This window comes from Oncorhynchus tshawytscha, linkage group LG08 (assembly GCF_018296145.1).
Source record: "Oncorhynchus tshawytscha isolate Ot180627B linkage group LG08, Otsh_v2.0, whole genome shotgun sequence".
NCBI classification, from domain to species: Eukaryota; Metazoa; Chordata; class Actinopteri; order Salmoniformes; family Salmonidae; genus Oncorhynchus; species Oncorhynchus tshawytscha.
Genome location: NC_056436.1, coordinates 38826574 through 38839462, shown reverse-complemented (window position 1 = coordinate 38839462; position 12889 = coordinate 38826574). Strand labels below are relative to the sequence as shown.

Below are 12889 nucleotides of genomic sequence, written 5' to 3'. Positions count from 1 at the left end.
GAACTGAAAAAGTGTGCGCAAGCAAGGAGGCCTACAAACCTGACCCAGTTACACCAGCTCTGTCAGGAGGAATGGGCCAAAATTCACCCAACTTATTGTGGGAAGCTTGTGAAAGGCTTCCCAAAATGCTTGACCCAAGTTAAACAATTTAAAGGCAATGCTACCAAATACTAATTGAGTGTATGTAAACTTCTGTGATGAAAGAAATTAAGCTGAAATAATTCTCTACTATTATTCTGACATTTCACATTCTTAAAATAAAGTGGTGATCCTAACTGACCTAAGTCAGGGAATTTTTACTCTGATTAAATGTCAGGAATTGTGAAACTGAGTTTAAATGTATTTGGCTAAGGTGCATGTTAACTTCCGACTTCAATTGTACCTACTTAATTGCCATGCAATTGCAAGGTAGAATTTACTCTAGAGTACCGGTAAAATGGTGGGCTCCTGAGCGGTACAGCTGTCTAAGGCACTACATCTCAATGCTAGAGGTGTCACTACAGTCTCCCTGGTTCGAATCCAGGCTGTATCACAACCGGCCGTGATTGGGAGTCCCATAGGGCGGCGCACAATTGGCCCAGCGTCATCCGGGTTTGGCCGGTGTAGGCCGTCCATTGTAAATAAGAATTTGTTCTTAACCAACTTGTCTAGTTAAATAAATTATGCAAATGTATGTTTTGTGATAAGATTCGAGCACATACTGTAATTGGTGCAGATTCAATGATACTAAAAATCTTATCAAATGGCATTTAAATGCTTCTCCCACCAGCCCCTGACTACCAAAGAGTCCAAACCACCTCCTCAATGTTGCCTTCAGACTTCTAAGAGCCCCTCATTCTGACATTCCTTCACTAAATACCAGGTGTTCTTTACTGGCTGGATATCCCCCTAAGGCTTTCTTACTTTAAAGTGTAGAGGTTCTGCCTATGCATTGTTAGAAGTCCAAGCCCTGAATACCATTGATGTCCCGGGATCTGCTGTGCATTATGGGGGATCAGGGTTGCATTATTCCAGAAACTTTCACAAAATTCCCAGGTTTCCCAGAAATACTAGTTGAAATTCCAGACAACTTGAACATTTCGGGAAAATGTATGAACTTTTGTGACCCTGTAGGGGAATGTGTTATGTCTGTACTGTTTTGTGACCCTGTAGGGGAATGTGTTATGTCTGTACTGTTTTGTGACCCTGTAGGGGAATGTGTTATGTCTGTACTGTTTTGTAACCCTGTAGGGGAATGTGTTATGTCTGTACTGTTTTGTAACCCTGTATACCCAGTGCTCCTCCTATCGGTCACTCCTCCCCAGCTGATTGGGTCAGGGTGGCATTCAGAAGGCATATTCCAGACACCACACTGGATCATTGCACTAGAACTCGCTGCTCAGAGAGTGGTACTTAGCAGGGTTTAAAACCAAAAAATGTTCCCAATCGTTTCGCCTGAACAGAACCATTATTTTTTGGGTTATGTTCCACTGTTCCGACCAGCAAAATAAAGTTCTGAACCGGTTCATAAACTGCTACTATTTTAGGGGTTTATGTTTCTTTCTGTTCCTAATTAAACCCCTGAAATCAAATCATTTTTACATTTAGCTCGATAATAAATTACTTCACCAATCAGTGTAGAGGATAGAGCAGCTTGCTATGAAGTGGGTAAGCTATTTACATGCATTGGACAGACAAATGTAGATCGCAAGATGCAACTGAAATTTTGCAGGTGGGGAGAGGGTGAGAGAGGATGGAGGAGGCTTGGCTTGACGCGCTGGGCATCTTGTTGTTATGACATGCATTACCTGAATTAGGACCAAATAATTATACCTACGGGGGAACCGCTAATATGACTTTGAATGTCTTTGAACTTCAGAGAGTTGACTTCACATTGGACCAGCCAGCTAGTTAACAAGCTTGTGTGTGCAGAGCGGCACTAGAATTAAAATCATGTCTTACCTTTTTTGTAGTTAATAAATCCAATGTGGAACTTTAACTATAGTATCCTTAGTTAGTATTGAAAAGGTTAATCCATTTTTCTCTAGTAAAAAAATCTATCCCTAAATGTATAAATTAAGCTTGTAAAGTCAGTAGGCTACTAGAGGCGCGCACACACACACACAAGATTTTCAGCTGGCAAGCAGGCAGACACTGAAATACATTTCTGAGTGACAGAGTGAGGGCTTTGCATAGGCGATTTGTTGCGTTTTGTGGGACTGTAAAAAAATTCCCAGAACCTAAAATAATGTTATTAACCGGTTCCCATGCTTTTAAAATAACGGTTCTGTTCCGGAACAGCATAGATTATTTTCATTTGCGGTTCTGATTCTGTTCCTCAAATGTTTGTTATTTTCAGATTTTTGGTTCTGTTCCCTGAACCAGTTCCAACCCCTGGTAGTTAGACTTGTTTCTCTCTCAGGGCTGTAGATGAGATCACCATGGACAAGTAGCTGTTCATGCTTAAGAGCCTATTAGAGACAAGAGTACTTGAATCTGGTGCCTGGCCAATGTCATTGTCACTTTGCCAGGCCACTCCTGCCATGTTAACACAGTATGAGATCCCTATTCCCTATGAGGTGCACTACTTTTGACCAGAGCCCTATGGGCCTTAGTAGAAAGAAGTGCATCTATTCCCTATAGAGTACACTACATTTGGTCAAAAGAAGTTCACTATATAGGCTATAGGGTGCCGTTTCAGATGCTGCCGTAGTTTGTTTTGGTAGATTTAAAGTAAGATGTGTGTCACATCACGTAGTTCCTAGTGGGTAAACAGTTCCACAACTCAGGGCAAGGTGACCTCAAGGCAACCAAAACTCCCAGGATAGACTTGCCAATTGGCCAGGACTTTGCAGTCCTGTAATATAATGGGATCGGGGGTTATACAGACTGGGACTTTCCAGTGTGTTCTGATAGGGGCGAGTTAGCCTTGGGATTGGCTGATGTGTGTGTTTATGTGCTAAAGATCTTACATGGTGCTTCAGTGAATCAACACATGTTTGGATTCACTCTTATGCATGTATAGCTTTATTATGAAGAAAAAGTAAATATACTTTCAACATAATTGATTATTTTTATGCCCGGTGCTCTTTGAATAAATAATGCAACCCTTTTCCCCCATAATGCACAGCAGATTCCCGGGACATCAATGGTATTTGTATGTCTACAGTAGACTGCACCTGTGACTTGGTTTGACCCCAAGGTGAGAGGAGACGGAGGGTAACGTAGCTCTGTCTGTATGCGTGTGGTATGTCAGGTCTCTCATCATTACCCAAGAGCACACCTCTGGCAGTGCTCCCTGCAGCGTGACATCACACGGCCCTCAGGTTGGATGCAGGAATCCTAGAGTGAAGCATATTGCCTCTATTTTTATAGAAAAGAAGTCCATCTAACATGTTTTTAGGTGTGTTGAGACAAAACATTCCAGGGCCCTGTTTGAACACGGTCAATGGATTCTTCCTTCCTTCCTGCTGTGAGGTCATCAGAAATCAGACCAAATTGGTGAAAGCCACATTTTTGCTTTCACTTATTCATCCTCAATAGATCACTATCTCAAGGAAATTGTTAAGGAAGGATGCTTTAGTATATAACAGGGCCCAATCATTGCAAAGCTCTGAGAATGTTGTCTGTAAAGTGGGTCTGGGGCCAACATTGAGGATCAGGATAGACAGTTGTTTTGCTGAACCCGTATGGCTCTGTGGAATGTTAACTTTGACTGCCCCCTGTTGGCTACAGTGGCACCAGGGTCTTGTTCATTAGGTTTAAATGTTTGAAAACATTATTGCAACAGAAAACTAAATCTGTTTTTCATTGGTAGTGTCCCTCCCTGTTTCAGTCTGTCTGTTGCCTAATGAACATGACCCAGCTCAATGAGTTCGCTGGTTTCTGGGCCACATGGCACTACTGAGCTGCAGAGTGGACTGAGCTGAAAATAAAGCTTTCCTTTTCTAATCCTGCCTGGAGGGTTTTTATTTTTATTTTGGTGCACAATTGGCAGTTGGATCCAAATTAGCAACCCAGTAAACCTCCAGTACTTTTAGCTGTTACTGATTAGCAGGGTGACTGGGTTTCCTCTGAGAATGATTTAGCTCTGGTCCAAGCTCTGGTCCAAGTCGTTAGTGTGCGCTGCTCCACACCACAGTAGAGGAGTGTACAATAACAACCTGGACCAGAGCTAATATTGACTATGGCACAAGTTGCCGGCTTTATGTCAGGTTCAGAGAGATCACTCCTCTTGTGCTGCTGCAATAATGGCCTTCGTGAAGGAACTGAACAAGAAAATCCTAAAAGTGTGACTCAAAATACTGTAAGTATAGTATATCCAAAACGGTCATTACATTTGATTGAAGAGTTCCCCAAGGATTGTTTTCACTGCCCACAAAATCCAATCAACCTATAGTCTTGCACTTATTTCCCAATGCGGTCCATATCAAATAAAATCCCGTCTTTTGATATGTAGGAATGTGTGTTTTCACCCTTGACCCATACTTCTTTCTCCCTCTCTTTTCTTTCTCTCCATGCAGCCCTTCTCACAAGAAGATGGGGAGGAAAGGTGAGTTCCTGGAAACACTAATTTGACACTCGTTTGTCTGTAATTTGATCTAAGGAAAACGTCTGGAGAAAATAAAGACTGTATGGCTTAGGAGCTTCCTGCTACTTCTCTGGGAGATGGCCTCACAGGCTTAACAGGATGTGTGTGTGTGTGTGTGTGTGTGTGTGTGTGTGTGTGTGTGTGAGAACCCTCTAAGCCAACTTGTCGTGTGTGTCCGTAGCAGCTCGGGCATGAAGAAATTACCCTACGCCAACGAGGATGAGTTTGGTTCCCCTCCCAATAAGCTGGCCAGAATAGACGAGCCCAAGAAAGGTATGATGTCTGTGTGTGTGTCCACCAATACACTATGTATACACTACTGATAAGGTGTTTCACACTCGCTTACCAGCCTTCCTGGTATGAGACCAGAGAGAGGGGGAGGTATGCTGAGGGAGGATTGTGTGTGTGTGTTGTGAATGTTATGGCTTGCTCCCTGAAGGCCACCTACCCTCCCTAAAAATCACTTCCCATAGACAGAGACACATGACTCATTAAGGCATTCACATGCTTCCCAGCCGAAACAGTTCGGTAGAATTCATGCATATATTAGGACAACATTTTGTGACATTTTTGTTCTTTTTGGACTTTTTTCGGCTGTTTGGAGCCGACGTCTATGCCTCTTTGTTGGTAATTGGTCAACAGTAGAGATTCTTCAATAAAGTCTTTGTTGTCATTCAACGAGACACGACTCGTTTTCATACACATTTTTTTATTGGGAAATACTGCACCAAACATCTTAGGTAGATGTAAAATTGCGTGACTAAGATCTCCTCTGTAAAAATGCATGACAGATTTCTTGAGTTATCTTTGATTAATTCAGACTATTTTGAGGAAGTGTATACTGACTATGGCATCTCAAAGTGGACAAACGGTACTATTGACGCTTTATTTCTAATTTTTCAAGCGGAGGTCTTTTAAGCGAGTTCAGGAGCACACTCATTCGGTTCGGCTAGCCGAGTATGGCTAGGCACCAGCCCTGACGCCTTTTCACCCAGTCAATGAAACACACACATGCTGTACCCCTCCCCCGACGACACAACCCAATATCACTGTTCATTCTCACCTCTCACTCACAATTAACACACAAGGACACACACTCTTCAACCTTTATCAGCACATGGACACTCTTGCATGCACGCACACGCCTCTTTGCACACTGTTTGCATTGAGAAGCTTTTATTGAAAAGTTTTTTTTTTGTGTGTAGTAGGGGAAGCTTACTATAGCGAATGATGTCCTAGTCACCATTGCAGAAAGTTGAACACACATGGGCCAGGCCACCCGTGATACAAGTCCGTTTTTGACGTCTATCCATGTCTGTGGACGTCGGGAGATGACATGGAAACCGGCAATTAGGGGCAACTCTAAGCGCTGTTACCTTGAAGTAGGTTTCGGTTTTGCTAAGGTGTTGTGGACGGGGATGGTGGATGGGTGTAAGCATCTGCCTCGGATTCCAAAAGTTGTTTTTGAGATTTTTGTTTTAAGCTTATCCTAAACCTTAACCGTTCAGAGTTAATGCCTTAACCTTAAGAAGTTGCCGTTAAATGCCTAAACTTAACCCTAACAGCCCCGCAGCTACTCGCCCAAGCCTCTCCAGGTTCTCCTTTACCCAAATCCAGATAGCAGATGTTCTGAAAGAGCTGCAAAACCTGGACCCGTACAAATCAGCTGGGCTTGACAATCTGGACCCTCTATTTCTGAAACTATCCGCCGCCATTGTCGCAACCCCTATTACCTGCCTGTTCAACCTCTTTCATATCGTCTGAGATCCCCAAGGATTGGAAAGCTGCTGCAGTCATCCCCCTCTTCAAAGGGGGAGACACCCTGGACCCAAACTGTTACAGACCTATATCCATCCTGCCCTCCCTATCTAAGGTCTTCGAAAGCCAAGTCAACAAACAGGTCACTGACCATCTCGAATCCCACCGTACCTTCTCCGCTGTGCAATCTGGTTTCTGAGCCGGTCACGGGTGCACCTCAGCCACGCTCAAGGTACTAAACGATATCATAACCGCCATCAATAAAAGACAGTACTGTGCAGCCGTCTTCATCGACCTTGCCAAGGCTTTCGACTTTGTCAATCACCATATTCTTATCGGCAGACTCAGTAGCCTCGGTTTTTCTGATGACTGCCTTGCCTGGTTCACCAACTACTTTGCAGACAGAGTTCAGTGTGTCAAATCGGAGGGCATGCTGTCCGGTCCTCTGGCAGTCTCTATGGGGGTGCCACAGGGTTCAGTTCTCGGGCCGACTCTTTTCTCTGTATATATCAATGATGTTGCTCTTGCTGCGGGCGATTCCCTGATCCACCTCTACGCAGACGACACCATTCTATATACTTCCGGCCCATCCTTGGACACTATCTAACCTCCAAACAAGCTTCAATGCCATACAACACTCCTTCCGTGGCCTCCAACTGCTCTTAAACGCTAGTAAAACCAAATGCATGCTTTTCAACCGTTCGCTGCCTGCACCCACACTGACTAGCATCACCACCCTGGATGGTTCCAACTGACTATCCTACCGATCCTCGACTTCGGCGATGTCATCTACAAAATTTCTTCCAACACTCTACTCAGCAAACTGGATGCAGTTTATCACAGTGCCATCCGTTTTGTCACTAAAGCAAGGGCCAGCTCTAGTCGGCTGGCCCTCGCTACATATTCGTCGCCAGACCCACTGGCTTCAGGTCATCTACAAGTCCATGCTAGGTAAAGCTCCGCCTTATCTCAGTTCACTGGTCACGATGGCAACACCCACCCGTAGCACACGCTCCAGCAGGTGTATCTCACTGATCATCCCTAAAGCCAACACCTCATTTGGCCGCCTTTCGTTCCAGTTCTCTGCTGCCTGTGACTGGAACGAATTGCAAAAATCGCTGAAGTTAGACTTATCTCCCTCACCAACTTTAAACATCTGCTATCTGAGCAGCTAACCGATCGCTGCAGCTGTACATAGTCGATTGGTAAATAGCCCACCCATTTTTACCTACCTCATCCCCATACTGTTTTTATTTATTTACTTTTCTGCTCTTTTGCACACCAATATCTCTACCTGTACATGACCATCTGATAATTTATCACTCCAGTGTTAATCTGAAAAATTTTAATTATTCACCTACCTCCTCATGCCCTTTGCACACAATGTATATAGACTCCCCTTTTTTTTCTACTGTGTTATTGACTTGTTAATTGTTTACTCCATGTGTAACTCTGTTGTCTGTTCACACTGCTATGCTTTATCTTGGCCAGGTCGCAGTTGCAAATGAGAACTTGTTCTCAACTAGCCTACCTGGTTAAATAAATAAAAAATAAAAATAACCTTAAGAATTCTGAGTTGATGCCTAAGCTTAATCTTAAACACTTTGAAATTTGACGTTTGAGAAACATGGCTGAACGTCTAATTCTGACGTGAGAGCTGGTAGACACACACACCCTTGGTCAAAATCCCCTTTATAGTCACTTGTAACAGGGCTGCCAAATTCCCAAATTCCCTTTTAAAGCCAATAATCTATTTCGAGCACATCTATTCTGAGTATCATGTTGGAGTGAATATGGGTGGATAGTGGGCAGCATGATGAGTGCCCGAGTGTCCTCCATGTGTGGGAAGTTACACTCCAGCCCTCCCTGAGCAGTGTGCTGCCTGGCTCAGGATGACCGGACCGACTGGGGCTGAGTTTGACTAGGCATCCTGCCAATGCTAACCCAGAGGTCTGGGAAGGGGCTGGACAGATGACAAGATCTCTGGTCTAGCGAATGACTTAGTCTTCCCGGTACCAGAGTAACAGAGGGACCAGAGCCTTGAGCTTGGCCACTTCCCAGACTGGAATGTCCTGGGCTTGGGCGACAGGGCCAGGTGGTTGTTAGTTAGTCATTGTGGTTTGTGGGTCAGACTGCTGTGTGTGTAACAGGAGGAAGCGGAACTCGCTAAGAAGCAGTGTGACGTGTGTGTGTGTGTGTGTGTGTGTTTGTGCGCATGTCTCAGATGTGGTAGAACACTGTGTGAGGTATGAGTCACTTGAGACAGGGACATAGTGAGACTCTCTCAGTCCAAACTCACATAAAGGGCCTCACCACCAGTCAAGCCGCTTAGCTTCAGCAAAACATATGACTGCCAACATGTTTGTGTGATTTGGGGATGTGTCCTGCTATGACTTTTGTTTTGTGAAATCTATCCCCATTTGAGTGTTTCTGTGTGTGTGTGTGTGTGTGTGTGTGTGTGTGTGTGTGTGTGATCAATATGTCTCACTGTACTCCTCCTCTCGCCTATGTAGTTCTGCTGTACGTGCGTAAGGATACCGATGAGGTGTTTGACGCTGTCATGCTGAAGAACCCCACGCTGAAAGGACTGGTGGAAGCTGTAAGTTTCTACACAATGCAACTAGAGCAGTCATAATATTATAGTAATAACACAGTAATATTGTCATTTAGCAGACAATTTTGCCCTAAATGCCTTTGCAGTTAATCGTCATTGTATGTGGCCCTTGCAGGAATCAAACCCACAACCCTAGTGCAAAAACATGCCTCAAACAACTGCGGGTCCCGAACCAAAATCCACTCAATTTTATGAAACCGATCACTTTTACTCAAACATCACACCCACAGAACCACCATGATAGTGGCTTAGATACAGGGTTAGTCTGTCCCTAGTGGGGTTTCATAGGGACAGCCAGGGAGGGATACACAGGGAGACAGCCAGCCATATGGTGTCTGTTATGGGAGGCTGGTCACATCGCATCACTCCAGTGACACTAGTGTGGGTGGCTCTGTTTGTTTGTGTCACAGCCCATTCTGCCACACAAACTCCTCTCCCGTTTACCCTGCAATTACCCATGGCCACTATCTCTCTCTCAGCTTGACGATCCTAATTCAACCCAGCATCTCAGAGAGAGCGAGAGAGGAGACACAACTCAACCTAGGTGAAATGGAGGGTCAGAGAGAGAAAGGGTGCTCGAGGAGGGCCGGGTGAAATGGAGGGTCGGCGAGAGAAAGGGAGCTCGAGGAGGGCCGGGTGAAATGGAGGGTCGGCGAGAGAAAGGGTGCTCGAGGAGGGCCGGATGAAATGGAGGGTCGGAGAGAGAAAGGGAGCTCGAGGAGGGCCGGGTGAAATGGAGGGTCGGCGAGAGAAAGGGAGCTCGAGGAGGGCCGGGTGAAATGGAGGGTCGGCGAGAGAAAGGGAGCTCGAGGAGGGCCGGGTGAAATGGAGGGTCGGCGAGAGAAAGGGAGGGCGGGTGAAATGGAGGGTCGAGGAGGGCCGGGTGAAATGGAGGGTCGGCGAGAGAAAGGGAGCTCGAGGAGGGCCGGGTGAAATGGAGGGTCGGCGAGAGAAAGGGAGCTCGAGGAGGGCCGGGTGAAATGGAGGGTCGGCGAGAGAAAGGGAGCTCGAGGAGGGCCGGGTGAAATGGAGGGTCAGAGAGAGAAAGGGTGCTCGAGGAGGGCCGGGGCATCGCCACGTGTAGGGTCTCTGTCTGTATAATCATTAAGTCTTTGGTTCTGATTAGGGGGTCTGTCTGGTATAGTGCACTAAAGACGAAGGGTATAGGGGACATCCCTCAGCAGGGGCCACCGGGCTGTGGGGAACTCGACATGGGTCCACAACAGGCCAAATGAGTTGTGACAGGGCCTGGGCTGGGGGGCAAATAGAGGCAAAGATACCATACATATGTCTCTTCTCTTTCCTGGTTGAGTTTTGCTTCTGTTTCTGTCATTCAACCTGATTTCATTTGTTTAAAGAGTATATTTTCATTGAAGATGGAAAACAAAACATTTATGGCATTGTAAAATTCCCCCTCCCCAAGTCATTGAGTTGTGTTATAAAGGAGTCATTGAGTTTCCTTACAAATAATAAAAATAAAGAAACCAGTATGCAACGTTGTCACTTCAATACAATGCAAGCACCAGACATAGTATTTGAACCTATTTCAAACATCTCGACCACCCTCACATACTGTACATTGTCTCTGCTTGCAAACAAGTCTTAACAAGCCTTTGTTGCTCCGCTTCTTCTAGATATCAGAGAAATACAATGTGCCGCTCCAGAAAGTGGGGAAAGTCTACAAGAAATGCAAGAAAGGGTAAGTGGTTCACGTCCATGGTTAAGTCTATTTACCATGATTTTAAGATCCTTCTACAACAAGTCAAGGTAATATTTGTGGAGAATCGGGCTTTTTATGTATTACTTAATAACCTTGGAAATAGACTGACTAGACTCTCTCTTTCTGTGATACTGACATCATATATGTCCCTCTGTTAGGATTCTAGTCAACATGGATGACAACATTATCAAGCACTACTCCAACGAAGACACCTTCCAGATCACTGTGGAGGAGCTAGGGGGTGTGTACAAACTCACCCTGACTGAAATCTGATTGGCCCAAAGGGAGGGGTGGGGAGTGATTGACACTGTCACCGCCCAGTCCACATAGAGTGTGGACATAGGGCAGCTTGTAAAGTTGTAAATGTGAAGACTTGTGGTTTACACATCGCCTTAACCCAGTCACCGAACGGGAGCAGGATGTCTCTGACACTATTAGCAATATCTTAAGTCCACTAGCATAGTCCCAGATCTGTTGTTATCAGTCATGCCAATGATCATTGCCGTTGTCGAGACAGCAGAAACAGATCTGGGAAAGGGCTTAACTGTCCACCTGTCTGAGAGATGGTGTTCTTTTGTTATCTGTAATGTTACAAAGCCACTGCTCTTATCTGATGACATTGTGTCGATGGCTTGATAGACTTTTGCTACATTTTTTTTTTTGTATATAAGAATTGAGTTTAACAAGAAGCGCTCTTTGTTTTGTAATATATATATATATATATATATATGTGTGTATGTAAAGGCCATTTGAGAATCTTTGTTACAGGACAGTATGTGCAGAGTATTTGTTGCGTGGCTGTAATTTCCCACGCTATGCAGACAACTTTCTCTCGGTATCTTTGTGTTGAACATGGAATACGTAAGAGAAACAGGCTAATAATGCACTCCTTATTACAATAGCATTAGCATCAGAGTAGAGTGGTTGGAGATGCATGCTATCCTTTAGCCTGGTCCCAGATCTGTTTGTGCTGTCTTGCCAATTCCTATGGTGATTGTCTTGCCAAAAATAGCAAGACAGTACACACACAACTGGGACCAGGCTAGCTCTCCTTATGCCTCAGACTGCGTTGTCTCTGCCCCCTTGGGACTCCATATAGCACTGAAGATGGCGCTTAATTGATTGAAAGAGGATATTTAGCCACACAAAGTACGGATTGCAAACACTAATTGTATTGTAAATAGAGGGGATGGTTGGCTCACTGTATTGATACTAAACATCCTGGCAGTATTTAGTATGTATGTACGTACACTCAGTCTGGCAGTTAATATGATATGATCTGTGTTTGTTGCTACTGTATGTGTCGAGTAAGAGCATGTACTGCATGTGGTTTTCACATGGATTTTCACATTTTCCCTTATACCGCTTTAGCATGTGGCCTCTTCATAAGTATTACATGTTTTTTATTAAGTAGATGAAAAAGTATCAATCATTCACTCACTCAGCTGTGGCCTGAATAGGTTGCAACAACCAAATAGATTTGAGAATGTCTATTACTGCATAGAAAGTCAGATGGCTAAGGTCAAACGCATTCAGATTGACAGATTCTGCCGCTGTCTCTGTATCCACACATCAGACACGGTAATAATGCGATAACATTACATTTGAAAATGTTTGAAAAAAAAAGTGTGTCCTCGTGTACTGCAGACGCTCCTTTTTGTACCAGAGTACTTCATGTGTATATATTTATTAAGAGAATGGGAAATGGGTTCTTTTTTTACCGTACGTAACAAACCGGAATGTTACAATATTAGGAATGATAACGTTTGTTTTTGTATGAAATTATTCTAACATAGTATTTACAGTACATGTCAAGGGTAGGTTGAAATATTTGTACGTCTTTGTTTTTTAAATGACATGTCTTTTCTCAGATTTTGGGAGTATTCTCTGGTGTATATTATATAGTGTCCAATAAAACCAGCTCCGGTAGCTGTACTGGTGGTCTGTGTGTGGGTGTCATGTCCCAAATTGAACCTGATTCCCTATATAGTGCACTACTTTTGACTAGCTGCTCTGGTCAAAAGTAGTGCACTATATAGGGAATCGGGTGCCATTTGGAATGTAAGCCTCGGTGTTGGGCCTTGGCTTCATTAACATTCCCCTTCAGCCCTAGAGCAAACTCAACTGTGGCTCGAGCCCCAGTCTTCCACAGGTCCATATGTCTGGGCACCAACCCCAAAGCCCAACTGACAGGGAAACATTGCTCCGAAAACACGCCAATGTCCTC

At 44.5% G+C, this 12889-nt stretch overlaps 1 protein-coding gene across 9 annotated transcripts in view; it reads left to right on the top strand.

Moving 5' to 3' along the window:
- LOC112256507 (grainyhead-like protein 1 homolog) overlaps nt 1-12597 on the top strand; it is a 31270-nt gene extending 18673 nt beyond the window's left edge. For 5 of the 9 annotated variants that reach the window (XM_042325520.1, XM_042325521.1, XM_042325516.1 and 2 more), the window contains exons 11-15: nt 4503-4531; nt 4728-4843; nt 8842-8927; nt 10577-10641; nt 10821-12597. In XM_042325520.1, the coding sequence (XP_042181454.1) occupies nt 4503-4531; nt 4728-4843; nt 8842-8927; nt 10577-10641; nt 10821-10935 (411 nt within the window). In that variant the 3' untranslated portion in view covers nt 10936-12597. The remainder of the gene's footprint in view (nt 1-4502; nt 4532-4727; nt 4844-8841; nt 8928-10576; nt 10642-10820) is intronic. The other 4 variants (XM_042325524.1, XM_042325522.1, XM_042325518.1 and 1 more) reach the window with 2 other exon arrangements.
- Nucleotides 12598-12889: the final 292 nt, after the last annotated feature.